Genomic DNA, 23,903 nt, shown 5'->3' on the forward strand with positions numbered 1-23,903 from the left:
ATGATGCTGAAAATTAAGCTTTGATCACAGGAATAAACTACATTTTAAAATATAATAGAAAAGTTACTTTGAATTAAAATATTTTACAATATTGCTGTTCTTATTGTATTTTTGATTAAATAAATTTGGTGACATTTCTATTAAAAAACATGTAAACATATTACTGACCCAAAGTTTTGAATGGTAGTGTAAGTAGTTTACACGATTAAAGAGTATCTGCTACAGTATTTATATGATTTATTTCACATGACTTTCATATTACACTTTGAATTATAAATACAGTTTGAAGAAATATCTCGAAGAAATATCATCTTGTATAAGCAGTTTAAAAAATAATTTCATACATTTTGTACTAATTGTAATATAAATTAATATAGTTCATAAGAAAATTGGAAAATAGTTATTTATAAGGTTATAATAATATTTTGCCACTTCAAACAGTGGGTATACATTTAGACAAATTGTATGGAATTCCAAATAAAAGATTGTTAAAGGCTTTCATTGACAGAAAATGACACACTCAACACATTTTCATACCTGGTGAACAAGAGCTTTATCATTTTATGATAATGATAAAATTATTTTTAATGTTTCAATGTGACAAACATATATTTTTTTAACTTAAAAACAGGCCAGAATGTACAAGATTGTCCATACAGAGATAACTAATTACGACCGTTGTGTTATTTTTTTCAACAGCTCATATAAATATTCAACACTTGATATATGCTACACTGCAGCTAAGGGAACACAATGCTATGTTTACTCGTTTTTGGTTTAAAACATCTAGATTACGCCCAATTCAAAGCATCAAGTCATTGCTAACAAATAAATTAACTATTTTAGAATCACTTTCCTCTTTTGGCTGACTTTGTTAAAATAACAGGGGCAATGAATTTCAAAGTTTTTTCTGTCAGATGTCTGGGCTAAGTGCATTCCTGTATTCCCGTAGTCCTTTCAACATTTTCCCATTACCATGAACATCACGGTAAACACATGCACGGTCAATGCAAAATACGTCTGAGCTTTAGTCTATGGTTTGTTTTTAAAACTCTGACTCACTTCTGTAAATATTAAAAGGGCAGACATTACATGAGCAGTCAAAGGCATTTTACACAGTATTCATTATAGTGGTCAAGCTTATGATAATACAACTTCCCTCCCACACACACACACACGAAAAACAAGGCCATAGAGCAACTATGGGATTGTAGTACCTCAGGTTATTCAGAGCAGGCCCTGAAAAGAAAAGTATAAAGTTAATGAAAAACACAAGGAACCCCCTTGCCAGAACGTACATTGGCAAAATCTCTTTGTATCTTTAGTTATACGGTATAATAACCATAGCTCATTAATATTCTCTTTTTCCATTAAAGATACAAAACTAGATTGACTGAACCTACACTATTTCTTAAAGTCGAAACAAGGTAGACCATACCTGCAAAAACAACAACATACTGTACGCTCTCATGCATTCAATCGGATGTAACTAAATACACTGTAACTGGATCTGCAAACAATCTTCTTATGCATGCATACGAACGTTTCACTGAGATTTGGTGCTAATCCAGAAAAAAAAAATAATAATCCTTTTGGCCCCATCCACAAGATTAGTCAATGGACGTATGAAAAAATCGTACTAAAATATTGTAGCGTTTCACAGTTTGAAAGCAGATACGTATTGAAGACACAATACATTTGAGTGTGTTTGTTCCCATACAAATCTGCAAAAGAGTTTGCTCTGCCAGCAGTGTTTTTTTCTGAAACGTTTCTCCATTTCAAAACAGACTCAAATATCATCATTTTTTTCGTTAGCCTTGCCCACTGTTCATAAAGGGACTGGTTAGACTGCAACAACATGGCTCAATTGTCTTTCTATTCTTTCGAATTTGAGCAGAAATGTTTGTTTGAGGCAGTGGATGAACACGCTGCTGTATGTTGGGTCCTGTTGGAGACTGAAGAAATATGTGAAGAAAAACCAAGCATGAAGGCCTCGGTACATGCTAACATTGGTAGTGGATGTGTTGGTGCTGGTGAATTTTGCCGTCCACGTGCGAGTGGGTGTGTGTGTGAACGTCTGAGTAGATCTTTGGATAGACTTTGGGAGCAGCTTGGGCCAGCAGAAGCTGTTGTTGCTGTTGCTGGGCCAAATACTCCTCGTAGGTGACGGAGCCGATGCAGTCTTTATCAGCGGTTGCGAGCGCCCGGTCTCTCGGGGCCGGCCGGGGGCCGTTGGGTAAGGACTGGGCTGAGATTATGGCTCCTGAGGAACAGTGCTTTCTGGACTGGCAGAACCAGAGCAGGACGGTACCCAGAATAAACACCACTCCTGCAGGGATGCCGATGATGACGGGCCAGGGAAGACTGGGAGGCAGAACCGACGGGATTGGAGAGAATGGTGGCTTTGGGTCTGGATGAAGACAGAGACGTAAACAACAACAAAACTGACAGTAGAATTGAAATATAGACCACATTCACAAGTATCAGTGGCCCTGTTTACACCTAAGAAGCACTTTCATCGATCCGATCACAGGGCCAGTGTCACATGATCATGATGACATGGTTGAATGACTTTACATGAGGACGAGTATCAGAAGAGACATTTAGGCTAGAAACATACTTAAAACAATTCAGAAATTGCCATGGTACTGTATGACATCATGAGCAAGAGCACATCAACACTGAATCAATATTTAGCACTTTGCCATGGCCTAAAGAGTATGCGAAGGTTAACCAATCATAACACACATAATTTACTAATGTATATTAGGAATGTAAATCAAGTAAAACATTTAACCCTCTGGTGCTAAAGTATTTTTTATTATTATTTTTTGTTAGAATTTTTTACATCGGAATGGTACGAAACTTGGTAAAGGTTTTGGCACTTGCAATGTGAACACACACACACACAAAATCATGGACATGATTCGTAAAGGACAAATGGTCCTTAAAAAAAATAGTCACACTTATGCTCTTCGCGGTCAAAATTGGCCGCATATATATTTCATATAAAATTGAAAATATTCTTTTTGTGCATTTTTTATAACAATAAACTAACTTTTTTTAAGTTCACTTCAGCAATAATCTGCCAAGTGTCGTCTTTGATATACAGTGTAAATATAATTTAGTACCATAAAATACAAAATATTAAATAAAAAACATTATCGAACTAAAATATAATACATTCATTTCATTGAAATAATAATAATCATAAAAAATTGGTCATTTTTGAACGACATGCGAAGATCATCAGAGGGTTAAACTAAGTAATTGCACAGGATTATGTAACTTACCACAATGAATCAAACCAAACATTAACATTTTTAATAAAAATTAATGATTAATCAGAATAAAGTATATTTTTAATAATATTTTAAATATTATTATTAATAATAATAGACCTTTAAAAAAATTACAAAAGATTTCTAATCTAATCTAATCTAATTAAAATAAATGTTGTTCTAAATTAGATGTTCTCTATTAATCAAAGAATCCTAAAAAACGTATCACTGTTTTCTCCAAAATATGAAGCTGCACAACTGTTTTCAATAATAAAAATGTTCCATAAGCAGCAAATCAGCATATTAGAATGATTTCTGAAGGATCATGTGACACTGAAGACCGGAGTAATGATCACAGGAATAACTACATTAAAACAGTTATTTAAAATAGTAATATTTTACAATATTACTGTTTTTACTTTATGATCAAATAAATGATGCCTTGGCGAGTGTAAGAGACTTAAAAAAAAAAAAAAAACAATTACAGAATGTTTTTTTTTCATGCTGGTTTTGCAACTGTAAAACTGTGGTTTAGTAGTTAAAAATAGTATGAATAATTAGCTTGACTAATATTATAAGTGGACTACCGTGAACAATTCAAATGCTGCAGAAGTGAGAGATGTGTCTGAGAGAAGGAAACTGACCAGGCAGCACAGTAAGGAAGGCACTGCGGAAGCTGTAGCCCATGGTATTGGCCCCCAGGCAGATGTACATGCCAGCGTCCTCCTCTTTGGCTCGAGTGATAAGAAGCTTGTTCAAATAGGATCCGTCTGGTCGTGACCACACTTCACCCGTGGGCAACACGACGAAGCGATGGTCTCCGACCTCAATAGTGGAGTTGTACTTGCTCTCACCGCCTGGTTCGACCCTCTTCAACCATTGGATGACCGGCTTCACGTCACTGCGTACTTTGCATTGGAAGGACGTGGTGCCACCGTAGTCTACTGTAGTATTTACTGGATGAGTGCCCGTCAAGATGGGCTTGGAATTTGTGCGCTCTATAATGAAATAAGGAAGATTTTATTTTTGAATTAGTATTTAACACAATTGTGAGGTTCAGATTGGTCTTCCTATTTTCTGTTCTAAAAATATTTTGATGCTATTTCGAGTAAGGAAAAAAATGTCACATATGACTCTACCGAGAGCAAGATTGATAAACTTCCCACTGTTTGGATGTGGTTGTAAAGTCAGCAGACACAGCCACAAATTAATCTGGAGCAAATAGCAATTGAACTGGATAAAATCTTTCTTTTCAGTCTTTACCAAACCAAACTAACCACTTTTAACCACAATTTTAAACTCACTCAGATTCCACTTAGGAATATATTTAAAGATGCATCTATTTTAGTATTTGTGATAATAGATATAATCTAATATAGAATTCAAATTTTAATAATAATAATGAAAAAAAAATGCTTAAATATCATGCATTACTAATGATAAAGCCATTCATTTATTGAGACAGTTTGGCTGGTGCTGCTAATAAAGAATGCTACTCTTGTTTACTAGCAATGATTAGATCAAATCTACCCAACACCAAACTCTTGCCAAGACAGCTGTTAAACCCCCCTGAACAGCATCCAGATACGAGAGAAGTAATGTTAAACTGTTGCTGCATGTTCATTCTTTCAGTCTACACTATGTAAGTGAGTCATCAAAAGCTCCATCAAATTCCAGGAGAACATCACAGAGACGAGGTGAATGACTCACGGATGACTTCCACTTTATAGGTGGCGTTGATCTCCCCAGCGCGGTTGGACACGTGACAGGTGTATTTGCCGCTGTGTTCAGGCGTGAGGTTCTTCAGGCTGAGAGTCCACTTCTTCTTGCGGCCCTCGCCCACCTCTCCGGGCGTCAGAGGCCTGCTGTCCTTCAGCCAGATGATGTCGGGTCTGGGGTTCCCGCTCGCGGTGCACTTCAGCCTTACTGAGCTCCCAACCGGACGCGCAATCACGCGCTTTCTCATTTTGGCCGGCTGCGTGAAGCGGGGCCGCACTACAGGAAAAAAAATTAAAGATGAGGATAGACAGCACCTTTTGTTTTTGGACTAGATCTACTGTACTTAAAACTTGAATGAAACAGGTTTCTATCAGTTTTGTCAGGTTTATAGCCAACTTTAGTAAGAAGTTTAGTTATTCATTTCTCAAAGCTTGTCAAAAGCATGTCATTTTTAAATACAAAAATGAAAAAATAAGAAATGATTAAGATTTTAAGAATTTATAAGAAAATCTTTTATTTTTTATATAAGACTATAGACTATATACAATGGTATTTTTACAGTATGTTCATTACAATTCATACATGTTTGAAACAACTTGAGTGTGAGTAAATGATGACAATTTAAATTTTGAAGTGAATTATTCCTTTAAAGGTATAGCGGAGGATTTTCTTTTTCCGGGTGGGTAGTGTAAACTATTGGTCCACCTAAGTGTCAATCATTCTGGTGATATGTTTACGTAAGGCCGTCGTACGTGCTCGTCCCTTAGTTTTCGCTTTCTGCGCATGCGCACTTTCAGGTGTTTATGTGTGGTGGTGAGCTAGAGTTACGGTTTAAGCAATTCATTGAAGCTCGCCGTTTCACCGGGTCCTTTGAAAATGTCTGAGGGTCGCAAGAGAAAAAGTTTGTACGAACTGTATGAGAAGAAGAGAAAGGCCTCAGAAGAGAGAAACAAGATCAGAGTGTTTTTGGGAGATTGTTTCACACGATGGCGTGCGCTGAAAACACAGGTTGGGCTTCCCACTGATGCCTCAGTCGCGAAGTTTCTACTCGACAGGTAAAGTTTGGCATGCTATTTGGTGAAAAAGTGCAAATCTTCTTTTGGAAAGTAATCTTGTATGAGTGATGCCGACAGCAACTTGTAAACAGAGCGTGCACGAGGAGAACCTCGCACACGTTTAATAGGCGTTCCCTCTCGGGAGCAAGTAGAGTGTTGCGCATGTGCATTTTTTCAAAAAGTGGAGAGGGCGGTTCTTATCTAAAATTCGGAAAGATCCTCCGCTATACCTTTAATATCTATCTTTATGTTCTTTCGATTTTTGGGGGGTAAAAATATTACCCATTCTTATGACATTTTTCCAATTTTGATTTTGGAAATCTGATACCTAAATAAATAAATAATAATTTATGAATACTGCTTTTCCACACTTAAGAGCTTAAATAAATAAAGGGAGAAAGGTGGAATACTGATTTATCATTAGAATTTACACAACACCGCTAACATTACAAAGAAAATAAAGCTGAAAAGAGCGGACATGAAGTTCTTATGTGGGCAAATTTGCTGAGCAATGCACCACACCATGAATGCAATCAGACAAAGCAAACAGCAGCTCCTCTGTAGTTTCACTCTATAGTTCCCTGCTGACTGTTACTGTTCACAGTAGACTCTGAACAAACACCACAAAAGCAAATACAATAGTGAACTAAGCATCTCCTGCTAGCAGCCATCAAAACTGCTACGCTCGGCAGTACAAAAACAAGCAGGTCAGGCCCTCTTTGAACACTGCCGAGTTTAGCGCTGCTCCAATATCAAATCAGATGCCGGTCGTCAGAGGGGAATGGAATGCTTCCCCCCCTCACACTTCACATAAATAGCCTGCTCTTTGGCTCGTCAAACGCAATTACCAAAGCAAACACTGGGCTCCAGAGGTAGGAGTGTCTGACTTGTGACCTATAATGCAGCCTGAATCATAATCATACACTGTTCATTCGTTGGCCAGAGGAGAACTGGCCTTCCGACTGAGCCTGGTTTCTCCCAAGGTTTTTTTCTCCATTTTATCACCTGATGGAGTTTGTGTTCCTTGCCACTGTTGTTAGTTCCACTGCCACTGTTAGTTGGGGACACTTAATATTCAACAATATTATTGATCTGCCTGCATTGACACCGTTGTATGAGAACTTAACTGAGCTGAACAATGACATCACTGTTTTCTCAAGAGCGGCTATAACTAAATTAATAACTTCTTTACAACAGAAATGAACCATCACTGGACTATGACACTATTTTCTTCTAGATCTGCTGTACAGCTGAAATAAAATTTGTTGCATTATTTTCTTGTTAGCACTGTAAAGCTGCTTTTGAAACAATCTGTATTGTAAAAATGGTAACACTTTACAATAAGGTTCATTGGTTAACATTAGTTAATGTACTTACTAACATGAACTAACAATGAGCAATACGTTTGTTACAGTATTTATTAATCTTTGTTAATGTTAGTTAATACAAATACAACTGCTCATTGTTTGTTCATGCTAGTTCAGTGTGCATTAACTAATGTTAACAACATTTGATTTTAATAATGTATCAGTAAATGTTGAAATTAATATTACCTAAGATTAATAAATGCTAAAGAAGTATTGTTCATTCTTAGTTCATGTTAACTAAGGTAGTTAAATAAATGTTAACTATATTGTAAAGTGTTTTCGTAAAATGTTTTATACAAATAAAGGTGACTTGACTTGGCTTGGCTTGACTTGACTCCTGGGAGTAGTGGGCCATGGGAAATAGTGTGCGGACTGTCCAATCTCAGACCACAGGGAAGCCTGTCTGTCAGTATCTGGGAAGATTCAGCCACATGTGTGCCGGCCTGGAGACGGGGGTTTGAAGGGGAAATACAGGGGTGACAGACTGTACATGCTGTCCAAACACTCTGTGACAGGCTCAGTTTCCATTCAGTTGGTCACATTTTTCCATAAGGCCACACATCAAACCTGGATTACTGATGCTCTTCCAGCACACAGCATGCTGTCATATTGTGTAAGACTATGAGACTGTTTTATTTATTCTCATGCATTTGAGTACTACAGTACTGTATATTTACTCTATAGTAACAGCAGTGCTGCTACAGTGCACTAGAAATATCACCACTGCTATACTACAAGAAAATGGCTACGCTGCAATGTTATAAGAAAATGTCACTGCTACTATATTACAAGAAAATATCAATGCTACTTTAAGAAAGCGGCATAGCAATTATACTACAACAAAATGGCAGCATTGAAATGCTACAAGAAAATGTCACCTCCTCTATACGATTAGAAAACGTCACCGCTAATAAACTACAAGAAAACAACAGCGCTGCAATGCTACAAGAAAATGTCAGCTGCTATGCTACTAGAAAATCTCACCGCTACTATACTACAAGAAAACGGCTGTGCTGCAATGCTACAAGAAAATGTCACCGCCACTAAACTACAAAACAAATGTCACAGCTACTAGAAAACAAGAAAACGCCAGTGACATTTTCAAAGGTCTGCCTCGTTGCTCCTGCTGCAGCTGTTTGCGTTGGTGTGCGTCTGAAAGCTTCGTATATCTTCGTTTTGAATCATTATTTACCATCATTCCTTGTTGTTTATACTGCTAAATATAACTTACTCAACATCACACATTAACCTGACATCGCTAGCTTCAATCTAAATCGTTATTGCTAGCACAACACGCTAGTAATTCGCTAGCCTGTTAGCGTGCCATCTGTGCGCTCTTTATTTATTTATTTATTTTTCTTGCGGGCGCTCGTGCCTTTTACGAGTCCATCAAACAACTTAGGTGAGTAAGATCAGTCAACAAAAACGGTAAGTCATGTCATCTTCTCCTCTTATTGTTACTTGCACTTCATGCAACATGCTTAGCATATCCTTCTCTGTCAGCACAGGATTTACATGTGATAAATGCAGGGAGATAGTAAAGCTGACGGGGAAGATTTCAGAACTAGAGACACGCATCCAAACTTTAATCGAGGTTAATTGTAAGAGTGCAAGGGCTTTAGATACTGCTTTGGATGCAACTAGCTTAGTGAACTCTGTACACTGTTTACATTGTTCGGTTCCGGCTGAAGTAGAGCCCATGCAGCAGGGCAATTGGGTGACGGTGAGACGCTGTAGTCGCGGGACAAAACACCGCTCTTAAAAGCTGCTAGATCTGCTTATTTTTCAACCCTATTAAAAGAAAATAAACAAAACCCTAGGTATTTATTTATTTACGAAAAATAAAGCTTCAAGCCCAGACGTTTCCAAGCAGCACAGCAGTAATGACTTTATGAACTTCTTCACTTACAAGATTGATAATATCAGGGAGAAAATTATAACTAGCAACCGTATACTACAGTCTCGCATCAGGCAGTGCATTGCAGTCTCCCTAAGGAAAAATTTGATTCATTCATTGCTATAGAAGAGGAAGAATTCGTTAAACTCGTTAAATCATCTAAATTGACAACATGTATGTTATACCCTATACCAACTAAGCTACTGAAAGAGATGCTTCCAGAGGTCATAGACCCTCTTCTTAATATCATTAATTCATCTTTGTCATTAGGATACGTACAGTACCAAAAAGTATGTTGAGGGTTGATTTGTAGGGAAGGACTACACGCCTGCGCACATATATTCAAATGCACATACCTATAGACTGAACTCGTAATACGCATGTGCACGCCATCGGCATTCTCACTGGTTCGCTTTTTTGAAGTTTGCGCAGAAAGAACTTAAGAGTTTTCTGTTAAACGTGTCGGCCCCTAAGTTAATAACTAATGATCGTTGCGACGGAAGTGAATCAATCAACCTAACTTTAGCTGGACAATAACTTTATTCTAGAGCTGCTATAAAGCCAAAACACTTTACTTTAATTTCCTATTATCAATGTAAAGCTGCTTTGGAACAATCTACATTGTTAAAAGCACTTTATAAATGAAGATGACTTGACTTGACTTGACTTGACTTGACAAAGACTGCCGGAAATAGAAGAGCTAAGCCCATTTACAATACCTAAATGTTTCAAAGTTCTAGTTTTTCATGTTCTTCTTCTTTTCATGGTCGCGTCTGAGCACGTTGTTGTCTTTGGAGCTCCATCGATTGATTTATAATTCTTGATTTCTCTTTAAACTCACTTACAATGAACATTTTCTACTTTTCCTCACCTCATAGTTATAACGCGGATTGTTGAGCAGACGCGTCTCAAGCCTAGTGATCCAACGCTGGATACTCTTATAGGTTACGTCCGTGGATCACGGCTGAACGCGTCTTCTCCGCACTCATTTACAAACAAACATTTTTTCGCCTATCGTGCGTCTACTCTACACCCGTACCACTGAAAAGACGGATTATATCCAAGACTTAAGCCATAAATTAGTATTAATATTGATAGCACCACTGGTAGCGTCGTTGCTAACTTAACTTACTGTCCATCTGTTAAAATGGCGAATATATCAAATGTAAGTAGTCTACCTTTTGGTGCAGGTGAGGACACATTTGAGCTGCACGCGGTGCAGTCTGAGCTGGAAGCTGTTGAGAAACAGATCCACGACCTTTTAGTAAGAAAAGCCGAGCTGATAGACCGGCGGTTAGCTCTTGAAACATCACGTGCCGAGGCACACAAATCAGAGACTAACGTTACTAACCCGATGACTCCGACCTCGTCTACTCCGTGCGTTCCTCAACATCGGTCCCGAACGTCGAGGTCGCGATCAGCCATGGTCTCGTTCACTCCGGCTCCAACATGCCATCACGAAGCCTGGATTTTTCCGCAGCGGAAGACGCGAGCCAGGTCTAGACCAAGAAAACTCTCTCCGACCCTCCCGGTTTTCGAGATATCCACACAAAACCGCTTCTCCCCTCTTCGCGAAACAGAACGCGATGCTGTGATCATCGGCGATTCCATCGTTCGACACGTACACGCTACGTTAAATAAAAGTAAGGTGCATAGTCACTGCTTTCCTGGTGCTCGTGTTTCTGAAATCGCTGCTCACGTTCCCGAGATTTTGAACGAGCGCGTCGGAACTGTTGTCCTGCACGCGGGAGGGGCCGACATCAGACTGCGCCAGACGGAAGTTCTGAAGAAAGACTTCAGGAATCTGATCGATACGGTACGCAGCACATCGCCTGATATAACGATTATTGTGTCAGGACCGCTTCCCACGTACCGACTAGGTCATGAAAAGTTTAGTAGATTATTTGCGCTTAATGAATGGTTAATGTCATGGTGCAATGAGCAGAAACTTCTCTTTGTAAATAATTGGAATCTGTTTTGGGAGCGTCCTAGGCTTTACCGTGCTGATGGCTTACACCCAAGCAGATTCGGATCGGATCTTCTGTCAGATAACATCTCCAAAATGTTAAATACCTTTTGACTAGTAACCAAAAGTCCAAATCATAGTCTCTGCTGCACCAATTTAACTGATATAAATAGTTTAGAACATTGCATAGAAACTGTGTCTATTCCTCGTTTAGTGAGATCAAATCATAAATCTACTGCAGGATCTAGAAAAAATCTAATTGTTATTAAACCAGAAAATGTTGCTATTGGTAATCAAAAACAATTTTTAAAGCTAGGTCTTCTAAACATTAGATCACTCACACCTAAGGCAGTTATTGTAAATGAAATAGTCACAGATAATAGCTTCGATGTACTTTGCCTTACTGAAACCTGGCTTAAACCAAATGATTATTTCGGTTTAAATGAGTCTACTCCATCAGGATACTCCTATAAGCACGAGCCCCGTCTGAATGGTCGTGGCGGCGGTGTTGCAACAATCTATAGAGATTTTCTCAATGTTACTCAGAAAACGGGTTATAAGTTTATTTCATTTGAAGTACTTGTACTAAATGTTACGCTCTTAGATGTTCAAAAAACATCCCTATTATCTCTAGCCTTGGCTACCGTATATAGACCGCCTGGGCCTTACGCTGATTTCCTAAAAGAGTTTGCAGATTTTCTCTCAGACCTATTGTTAATTTCGATAAAGCATTAATTGTTGGAGACTTTAATATCCATGTAGATAATCAAAATGATGCGTTAGGGGCTGCGTTTACTGATTTATTAAACTCCTTTGGGGTCAAGCAAAACATTACCGGACCGACTCATCGATTTAATCATACACTCGATTTAATTATATCACATGGAACCGATCCAACCGATATAGATATCATTCCACAAAGTGACGATGTCACTGACCATTACATGGTAACTTGCATATTACGTACTCCTGTAATATATCATGCTGCGCCGCGTTATCGATTAGGCAGAACAATCCTTCCATCCACCATAGATAATTTTTCAAACAGCTTATCGGATCTGTCTCAGCTGCTCAGTGAACCCAAACAAACAGATGAACTTGAGGAATTAACTAGCACTATGAGCACCATTCTCTCTGGATCATTGGATATTGTTGCGCCCATTAGATTAAAAAAGGTCAGAGAGAAAAGTAAAGCACCATGGTACAACAATACTACGCGTGTTCTAAAGAGAGAAACCCGTAATTTAGAGCGTAAATGGAAACAAACCAACTTAGAGGTCTTTAGAATCGCATGGAAAGCCCTAAAAGCGGCCAGGGCTGAGCATCTACGCAAACTAATAGAAAACAACCATAACAATCCTAAGTTCTTATTTAACACAGTGGCGAGACTAACAAATAAACAGATGTCTCCTGAACAAAATATTCCATTACAGTTTAGTAGTAATGATTTCATGAAGTTCTTCACTGAGAAAATAGAAAACATCAGAACCACAATTGTAAACGTTCAATCCTCAATCGCGCCTTATAATTCAGCCTCAATTATCACCCCGCAAGAACAATTACAGTGCTTTACAACTATAGAACAAAAAGAGTTAAATAAACTTTTTACTTCATCTAAAACAACAACATGTTTACTAGATCCTATACCAACTAAACTATTGAAAGAAGTGTTACCTGTAGTGGAAGAGCCTCTCCTCAATATTATTAACTCGTCTTTATCTTTAGGTTATGTTCCAAAAACATTTAAACTGGCAGTTATAAAACCTCTCATTAAGAAACCACAATTAGATCCGAATAATCTAGTAAATTATAGACCCATTTCAAATCTACCTTTTATGTCTAAAATACTAGAAAAAGTTGTGTCCGCTCAACTGGGCTCTTTCTTACAAGAAAATGACACCTATGAAAAGTTTCAGTCTGGGTTCAGGCCGCATCATAGCACTGAAACTGCGCTCGTTAAAATCACAAATGATTTACTTTTAGCTTCTGACCAAGGCTGTATCTCAATATTAGTTTTACTTGATCTTAGTGCTGCGTTCGATACTATAGATCATACAATACTCTTAGATCGACTACAAAATTATACTGGTGTTCAAGGACAAGCATTAAGCTGGTTTAGATCGTATTTATCTGACCGCTACCATTTTGTTTATTTAAATGGAGAAAAATCTATCATAACTCCAGTAAACTATGGAGTGCCGCAGGGATCTGTGTTAGGCCCTCTATTATTCTCAATATATATGCTGCCACTTGGAAATATTATAAGGAAACATGGAATTAGTTTCCATTGTTATGCTGATGACACTCAAATCTATATTTCATCACGGCCAGATGAAAACGCTAAATTATCCAAATTGACAGAGTGTGTTAAAGATATAAAAGATTGGATGACGCATAATTTTCTTTTATTAAATCCAGACAAGACAGAGGTACTACTTATCGGTTCAAAAAACCACCCACAAAACCTCTCACAATACAACTTTAACATAGTAGGATGTCCTGTTACTTCATCCTCTACAGTAAAAGACCTGGGTGTTATATTAGACTGCAACCTGTCTTTTGAAAATCATATTTCATATGTTACAAGAACAGCCTTTTTCCACCTTAGAAACATTGCTAAGCTACGTAATATGCTATCTGTTTCTGATGCAGAAAAGTTAGTTCATGCATTCATGACCTCGAGACTAGATTACTGTAATGCGTTATTAGCCGGTTGTCCTGCATCCTCAATAAACAAGCTACAGTTAGTCCAAAATGCCGCCGCTAGAGTTCTAACTAGATCAAGAAAATATGATCATATAACACCGATTTTATCATCTCTACATTGGTTACCTATAAAGTCCCGTATTAATTACAAGGTATTGCTACTGACTTATAAAGCCCTAAACGGCTTAGCTCCAGTCTATTTAATGGATCTTCTATCGCCCTATAATCCATCGCGCTCTTTAAGGTCACTAAATTCGAGGCTTTTGGTCATACCTAGGATATCTAGGTCCACCAAAGGAGGGAGAGCATTTTCACATTTAGCACCAAAACTCTGGAATAGTCTTCCGGATACTGTTCGTTGCTCAGACTCGCTCTCCCAGTTTAAAACTAGATTAAAGACGCATCTCTTCAGCCAGGCATTCATATAATACTTTTAATCCTACAGTTAAATCCGACCTCTAGTTCATAAACGCCAGAGGAGAACTGGCCCCCGACTGAGCCCGGGTTCTCCCAAGGTTTTTTTTTCTCCATTAGGTCACCTGATGGAGTTTTTCGGTTCCTTGCCACTGTTGCCTTTGGCTTGCTCAGTTGGGGATATTTGGGGATATTTAATTGAATTAATCAATCAACGATACTATTGATCAGCATTACCAAACGTAGACGTTCCACTAGAAACAAACATTGATGTATTGTTCTAATTTATTACTGTGAAGCTGCTTTGATACAACCTGTGTTGTGAAAAGCGCTATATAAATAAACTTGACTTGACTTGACTTGACTTGACTTCTTTAAATTTGCAATACAATGTAAAACTAAAAAAGTTACAATTCATGAAAAGCAGCTTATGAAACATCTTGGCAGCTGTAGTGCATATTTTCAGTTACTTTCTGGGCAGCAATTATAAATACCAGGAATGAAGGAGATCAAAAGGGATCAGAGGACTGTAGCACCTTACCCAGTTTTCCTGTCAGGTCAGTGGAGTACTCGGTTTCACCAGCTGGTCTTGCACCTTCCCTCCCAGCACTGGAGTCATCTAGAGAGAGAGAAAAATAGAGGGAGAATTGAGTATTTACATATCAAAATAGTATGCTCCTCTGAACACAAATATGTGTAGCAATCTCAGAGTTTATTCTCATATTCATTGAAGTATCAATCAGATTACTATAATTCTTCAGCCAAATCGCTGCATTCCTTCAACCGCCTAAACCAAAATATAACTGTCTCTATACTGACTGGAGAGCAAAAATGATACTGTAGCTGAGAGCCTTAAAATATCGACATTGCATTTCAAGGCTTGAGAGTGTCAGAATAAGGTCAGAAACATAGTTTACGCAACTACGCAAAAGTAGCCATGGCCATCGCACTCCAGACATGCAGTCTTGCTGAACATGCTTAATGTACGCTCTTGTGAAACGCTGTGAAACCTGGGGTGGTAAGAAACATCAGTACTCAAGGGGGTGATATAGTTTCCTTCAGATGTTTCTGTCATTAATCTGGGTGTGTTCTCCTTCAAGTTAACTAGCTATAAACAAGCCGACAAGATTCTTTTCAAACTGCTGACATTTCAGAGCACAGCAACATGCACAACTCATGTACACATACAGTATATGTAGATGTGTAAAGTATGTTTTGGGCCTAAAGGTAACTCAGATATTGTCAGCATTCACACAAAATTTACAAATGTGCAAATTTATGGACATTAAAAAATAAATTAATAATAATAATAATAATAATAATATTTTTTGATTACAAAAGCTGAAGATAAATTTGATGAACATGCACTTTGAAGATTGAGGAAAGCCAAAGCCAAAGCTTTGCTTGTTTTCAAAGCAATTTACTAAAATCTTAAAGGGATAGTTCACCCTAAAATGAATTTACTTCATTCTTCATATTGTTCTAATGTAGTAGGCCCTTCTTTCTTTTATGGACCACAAAAGGATTTTTTTTTTAATTTTGTTACATAATACATACAATCTGTTTCCATCAAACCCTATCATATACCCCCAGAACACTTGGAATATACAGCATGTGTCGCATGGGATAATTTTGTGATAATTGTGCATCTTTAAAAAAAAAAAAATCTTGAAGCTGGTCGCTATTCAATGCCATTATATGGACGAGTGTGAGAAGGCCATATGGCATTAGAACAACACCAGGGTGAGTAAATGAAGACTTCATTTTCATTTTAGGGTAAACTGTCCCTTTAAGTTCTACTGAATCTCCTCACCTTAGAAGATATGTTAAAAATTCAAGGCAAACATGTAAAGTCACGTGCGGTGAACAGTGAAAACTATGGCTGGAAATCTGTGGCCCTTCTGCTCTAGTTACAGCCCCAGCTCATCCGTTCACCACATGACTGGTATTTTCAGGCCTGTCAGCTCTTTGAAGCTGTCGGGGTGGTGGGGGTGTAACACTGCTGAAGGAGAGGTTCCAGTCTGGGCAAAGGGAAACAGCTCATTGCTGGGCAAACAGCTTAATTACTATAGCTCTTACCCTCAAGTATGGTCACTCTACACATAGCTCTTTTGTTCATGTCGGGCTCACGCTCATTGCAACCATTGCACATACATTTTCATTGGCACCTTAACAGCGCTTTCAGGATTACCCTTAGGTTTGTCATTTTAATATAATTCATAAATGTAGTTTGCGTGTTAAAAAACTGCTTCAGAACTTCCATAACATATATAGCGCTCTGTGAGCTCATAAACCATGCACACATACTTCAAGACTTCCCAATGCCTATAAAGGTGTCTGAGGAAAAAACGAGTTTGATTCATGGAAAGTCAACAAAACTTGGAAGTATGAGGGTTGTCAGGTTTCTAAACCAAACAAACTCCTGTTTCCCTTTCATTAAGGCGAAGTGACACTGTAGCGTGCCACATTTCACACGTTGACCATCTAGGCGTGTTCATAATTTTGAACAAGCTCAGTATGACTGAGATGTTTGCATAACCCTTCAGTATGTTTGCTTTCATGTCTGCAGTGGAGACGGCAGTAGAAAACGGGCTTTTTCTGCAGGAAATCTGAGCGTAAGGCTCTGCGCCACTGGATCTTCACCAGGTTTGTGGCCTTCTAGATGTAATGTTCATTGGTGAGGTTGCAAACCAGGTACCCTCTTTTGCTCTCTGGCAAGAGTTTCTGTGGACTTTGGCAAGACCTGCTAGTCCCTCGCTAAGCATGAAACATCCAACTTGGCTGTACCACGTCTTTCAGGCGTAGCAAAAACCCATGGTGTGCAAGATTTATTGCGCTTGCATGTTCAGTTTATGACCTCCAGTCCTGTCAAAAAATCAGAATAGTTGCATCGATGAAGTTGAACAGTCACCACGTTTTTCTGGAAGCAAAGCAGCCACCTTCGCTCAAAGCAAAACAGTGTTTCTGAACACAACATGCTAATTATGCTGTCATCCTCTACGTCTTTGGTGAAGTCAGCTATGAAACCGGAGAGGGTTTGGAGACAACCCTCATGACTGAAATCTTGACAGGGGAGACAATATGGGTGCTAGCTGTTAGCCTTTACCTTGGCTTTGATTTACTGAATTCCAGCACGGGCTTATGGAAACCATTACCAACTCTACTGCTACACAGCTCTATATTAACAGCCAGCACTAAACTGTGAAAATTTATGGGCCGTGGTCACAGCAGAGACGTTACTACATTACTGACTACAGACTAACCCGAGAATGAATAACACTAAGAAGTTGACAGATTAACTGCCTGCCAAGCATATTTATGTTCGATCTCACCAATGTATCTTTTGGCCACTACGTATTTGACTTCGCTTGTGGATGTTTCACAATACGAAAAACTGTGACCAGGCTCAAACGTTTTTATATCAAGCTGTTTTTATATCAGTGAACCTATTGAATTCTGCCTACATTAGCTTAAGATTAGGGGTGGGCGATATCTCGATATTTACGATATATCGAGATATTTTTTAAACTCGATATGGATTTTGACATATCGTATATATCGATATATTGTTTATATTTAATTCTGATTTCGCCAATTTGCTTGTTTGCCTTCTCTGTGCTGTGCTCGCCCCCGCCCTCGCGTGTTGTCTCATTCAAGTCCCCCGAGTCCGGTCAGGCACATCAATCTTTCCCCGCCCAGCGAGTGCTTGAAGTGCGTCAGAAACAGTGTGCGCGCGATCAGTTGTTGTTGGTATTTTTTTGTGTAGCGTCGCCTCTCGCCGCATTGCTTTTGTTTGAGGGCGCTTAACACTCACACTTAACATGCTCCCCTAGAAACGGGCCTGGCAGCTCGCGCCAGCTCTAGACACGTTGAAAGTTTCCTGATTGTGACGGATGGCCGAATTTACATGACACATTATAAATTAGCATTAGCCTAAGTTACCTATTCTGCTATATACAGTGCCGAAAAGAAGAGAAGATGATAAAGGTGGATAAAGACAGAGGTAAAGTGATGTAATGAATGAACAGTTTATCTAATTGCATAGTAGTCAGATACTATAATTTAATGGCAGTTATTTTTACCTTAAACTTTATGCTAGCAGTTGTTCTGAGTTCCCCAGAGGCCCCAGACAGTGTTATTTTGTAACAATCATGTCAATTTTTAGATGCATTTTTATCACTTTTTTTTTTAATTAATGTTTTACTCTACAGTTGTGCAGTTTTTGGGGGATATATGGCATTTGTTTTTATTTATTTGCCAAAATTAGTAATGATATTTCTATACAGGTTTATTAAAAATAGTACAATATGTATTATTTCTTCCTTTATTTTACAGTTAAATTATTATTTTTGTATACAGGGATTTTTTTTTTTTTTTTATGCTGCAGAAGCACTTTGTTCCTACATGAACAGCCTACCTATTTGCACTTCAATAAAAAAAGACTGTGGTATTTGGCATATTTGTTTTTGCAGTAGTTTTTGGGGGGTTATTTTTCCTGTAAAGATATCGAGATATATATCGTATATCGAGATATAGCAAAATATATCGAGATATATTTTTTGCTCCATATCGCCCAGCCCTACTTAAGATTCACTTTTTCATTTGAACATCACAAACAGCTTGATGTTAAAGCTGCTGTATTATGGTCGTAGCATCTATGAACACCAAATCACTATTGAACCCATTTACTTTCTTATTACACGTTTTATTTTAAATGATTCATTATTCCAATAGACAAAAAACTAACTAGATATTCAACTAAAAGTAACCCAACTCTCTCAAACTAATAGTTTAATTTATTGGTCACATATAGCTATTGCAAAATGTGGTTAAAAAATTATATAACAGCATCTGGAGAGTTTCCAGAAGGTACAAAGACTTGTTCCAACAGCTTCAATGTTGACCTGTTCCATAACGTCAACTTCTGAGTCAGCCTGATCATCTACAGTCATTCCTGCTTTGGCACAATCCCTAACAATCCCAGGCCTGAATCCATTCTTCAGCTGTGGAGCACCAGGCAGATTTAGAGAGGCCTTCGTTCCCGGAGCTGAGGACTGACCCCGCATTAAGGGTTTCCGTTTCTCTTTTAAGGATTACCGGAGCAGAGCAGAGGGAAAAGCGAAGAGCCTTGACGAGACTGTGTCTACCCTAAGGTCTTTCATGAATACCAGCTGAATTCACATTACAAAAGGAAAATGTCAAGTAAGACCTGGGCGTTGTCGTACATTGGCAATTTGTGGAATTAAATATATTACAGAAATATAAATAACAAAACAATCTCTTCACTGACTGAATTCATAAAAACTTCTAGTGTGCTATAAAAACGGGTGTCAAAATTACACTCAATTATACCCTAAAAAAAATCTTGAAAAGGTTTTCCACATTTAGTTTTACTTAAGTAAATTTGTAGGTAATTGGTGGATACATTTTATTTGTCCAGACATTGTAAATCTCTATAATATACAACAAATTGAACCCTTTGTCTTAAAATGGATTTCTTTGGATTTTAGTGAAAGTTATGATTTAATTAGCTTGCTAGTTCAGGTAAGATTGTGGGGTTTTTTTTGTTTTTTTTTTGAGGAAAGTTTACATTTGAAATGTATATGTTATACTAAATGAAATTGCAAGGAGTGCAAGTCTTACATTTCAAATGTAAACTTTCCTCAAAAAACAAAACACACACACATGTGTATGTGTGTGTGTGTGTTTTGTTTTTTGAGGAAAGTTTACATTTGAAATGTAAGACTCACACACACACACACACACACACACACACACACACACACACACACACACACACACACACACACACACACACACTGAACTAGCAGGCTAATTAAATCATAACTTTCACTTAAATCCAAAGAAATCTACATTTGAAATGCGTTTGAAATGTATTTGTTATACTAAATGAAATTGCAAGGAGTGCAAGTCTTACATTTCAAATGTATTCAAGGACAAATTTCACCAAAATAATACTTAAAGGTAGGGTAGGCAGGAATTTTCAAAAAAAAAAAAAAATCCAAATTTGTTTAAACTTTCTTTATATATCGATACATAATTAAAATGTAAGTACTCTGAAAAAGAGAGTATAAAAATCGAGTGCCTGTAGTCCTTTCAGGACTGCAATAAACACAGCTACTTATTCCATTCGCTCCCACCCCCTCCCCAAAACACATGAACGCGCGATGCCGACGTCTGCAGCTGGAGGACGCGTTTGCCAGTGCCAAGCGGAGGAGAGGAGCGCAGTGCATGTAGTGACATCATGTCAGAATCACATGTAATAAAATACCTAACTTTATCATTATGAATATAAACAACTAACATGGCTGTTAGTACTCACTATCAAGCTAGCATATCGATACGGGTAAAGTTTAAAATATATTGAGTTTGATTCGGTAACGAGCTAGAACTAGAACGCTAGAACGAGCTTTTAGGCAAAGCTAAAAACAGGTTGCATTGATACACATTTTACCATTACCATCAGTTACACTGTGATGAAGGTGAATTTCATGTAAGATTCATAACATATACGGTGTTTTGCATGTAAGCACTTCCACGATGAAAGCACTGTTGGCTCTGAAGAGGACTAACGTTACACTCCGGTGACAAGTAGTAGCCTACCTTTCTACCTTACTAGTTCCTTTTTTTTTTGCCTTGTTTGCCTTCGCTGACTTTTTATGCAGGTACTGGGAATTGTGACTGCTCTTTCTCTGCCATTATTGTGATTCTTCCTTGCGATCCGTGCCTCTTCCCCTCTTCAAGTCAAACGGGTGCGCACGCATGCAGGGGTGGTTGCCATGGTAGCGAGGGAGAGTGACAGTCGACCCGACCAATCATTTCATTCGTCCCGAATGGAAATAAGTAGCTGTGTTTATTGCAGATTAAAAGGTCTAGAGTCACTCGATTTGTATACTCTCTTTTTCAGAGTACTTACATTTTAATTATGTATTGACATAAAGAAAGTTTAAACAACTTTTGAAAAAAGTTTTTTATACAATTCCTACCTACCCTGCCTTTATTACTGAAGTACAATTACTCAAGTACTTTTTACCCATTTAAAACAACAAGAAAACTGTAGAACTTTTGCCATTATTCATCATGCGTTGCATTTAAAGTAATACATTTGCGCAAACCCTGGAACTGAACACTATAAAAGAAACACAAACAGTTCAATTGTGGTTTATTTGCTCTCTCTGCACAAAATGAGACATCAGATCTGTCAAGCTAAAACATTTGAGCAAATGAGAGAATGTTTGGGAACTAAGGTTTGAACTAACAAATCTTCCACACTTTCCACATTAAAGGGCCCTGGCCCACAAATACAACCCAATACATGTGATTGCATCACAATGTAGAGCAAACTGAAACCTCAATTTCTGTGCGTGCATGTGTGTCAACATGGACATTTTGTTGAAACTCTAAATGTGTGCAGAGCTCTAGAGTGGCTTGTAACAACAGAAGTTTGATAGGATACGATTTGTGGGCTCAGAGGTAATTGCGGCCACCTGTGATAGGACAAAGAGAAACCTGCTTTACAGCCTGTGCTGTGGGGTGGGAGAACAAACAGAGCTAGAAAACGTGCTTGAGCCCTTGCTCGAAACTGTGCACATTTTTAGAACTTAAACTTTTGGGTGTCAATTCAGATAATCAAATCAAATAATCCTGTTTCACCTGGAAACATGCAGGTAAATAGGTTTGCAAATATAAACTATTTACATAAATTTACATAAATAGACATGCAAGAATGCACAGAAGGAAAGGTGAATTCAGGGCAGGATGAGAAAATAACCCAAAAAACATTTGTGGTTTGGGAATATTTTTGATACAGGAGAGATAATGTATCATCGACCCAGGTCATTTGCAAGACCAGTCAAACTACCGTTGCGGCAAAAGAGGGCAAGTAAAAAAAAGGCACAAAGAAATAACTGTATTATATATACAACGTGTTATTTATGCAAAGATATGGTGCCCGCAAATGTCATCAATAAAGCCGGCTTCCAAAAAATTATACAGACAAGTGTGTGTAGGTAAGGAAATATTATTTCAAAATCGTGATTAAAATCTAAATTGCAATATTAATCAAAAAATTGTGATTGTATTTTTTTTTTGCCCATATCGCATAGTCCTGGTAATAATAGCTAATAATCTATTGTTTGAATTTATTGGTCACATATAGCTATTGTAAAATGTGGTTAAAATTTTATATAACAGCATCTGGAGACTTGATCAAAATAAAAATCACACTCATCACCAATCATCAATCTATTCATCTATATGTTCAATCATCACTGTTGATATGGAAGATCAAGTCAAGTGCACTGCATTGTGGTTTACAGGATATCTGCAATGTTCCTCTTCTAAATGAACTTGAATAATATTATTACAGACATTTCTAATATAATTTTAGCTTCTGTGCATCTGTAGTAACTGATTCGCTCTTTGCCAGCCTCAGCACGCCACACCAGTTGGACAGCACATTCTCCTCATGCCGGTATTCAGCGTCTGCTTTATATCATGTTCACACTTCATTTATATGCCACGGAAAATGAAATCCGAATAATTTCCAGCTTTCCATCGGTATGGATGGACTGCTGAACTATGTGGGATGGTCACGGTATGAGCTGTAGAAGGACAAGCTTACACCCACACCACAGCCCATTCAAAGAAGCATCCATTGTGTTACTCCTTACAGAACAAGCTTTTAGCAACAAGAAAGCCTCCACTGTGGCATGCTGGGAGAGATAAAGACGTCCCATCTCGAGTCCAAAGCTCTGGTGTTTGTACACTAATTTAGCGGGGGAACTAAAAGTCCTTAAGAAACTTTAGAATGGCTCTAAAACACATCCATAAAACATCCCTTTGAATTGACAGGAGCAAGCTGGCTTCCATTCTCCGCACTGCCAGGTTGAAAGCCGCTTAATGGCTTCTCTCCATGCTGAGCTGTCAAGACAAAAACAAGTTTGTATGGAAGATGCTGAAGAGGATTCGTGGTATGTTTCCAGGGGGTTGGCACAGGACCCCGCTTCTACTGTCCACCCTCGGCGTTCCAGCTGCCTGCCTGTAACTCTAGCAAACATCAAGGACAGGACGGAGCTTTACCGAATTAACATATCTCACATATTGATCACGCGGCACTCTCTTTGAAACAGACACCTCCTCCCCTGCACTTTGAACTGGCCTCTGTTCCGCCCAAATTATTTTGAAATAAAAAAAGGCCCTTAAAGGAGCAAGACGTTGGGTGTCAGTTACTCACTGGCTAAATTAAAATCAAACAAACAGGAAACTAAAAGTTGCTTGGAAACAAACTGCATTTCAATGATAAAGCAAGGAAATCTAAAAGTAAAAGTTTGTTACATCTGTTTCCAGGAAAACGGTAATATTAATATTATGCTATACATGCCTGAGGTAAAATAAAGCTTTGGAATTGCATTTAGAAAGCCACTCCATCCTCTTATTTCATTTAATCTAATGCTTGTGTTTGCAGGCTCTTGGAAA

At 38.2% G+C, this 23,903-nt stretch overlaps 1 protein-coding gene across 1 annotated transcript in view; it reads right to left on the reverse strand.

The window, feature by feature from the left end:
* Positions 1-216: 216 nt before the first annotated feature.
* Positions 217-23,903, reverse strand: part of LOC308686386 (fibroblast growth factor receptor-like 1) — a gene marked incomplete at its 5' end in the record, with an annotated part of 42,968 nt that continues 19,281 nt past the window's right edge. Inside the window, 4 exons of the mRNA XM_081394808.1 lie at positions 217-2,410; positions 3,926-4,279; positions 4,992-5,276; positions 14,947-15,024. Coding sequence (XP_081250934.1) covers positions 2,004-2,410; positions 3,926-4,279; positions 4,992-5,276; positions 14,947-15,024 — 1,124 coding nt within the window. The remainder of the gene's footprint in view (positions 2,411-3,925; positions 4,280-4,991; positions 5,277-14,946; positions 15,025-23,903) is intronic.

Source organism: Scardinius erythrophthalmus (genome assembly GCF_964197995.2).
Source record: "Scardinius erythrophthalmus genome assembly, contig: HAP1_SCAFFOLD_228, whole genome shotgun sequence".
NCBI lineage: Eukaryota > Metazoa > Chordata > Actinopteri > Cypriniformes > Leuciscidae > Scardinius > Scardinius erythrophthalmus.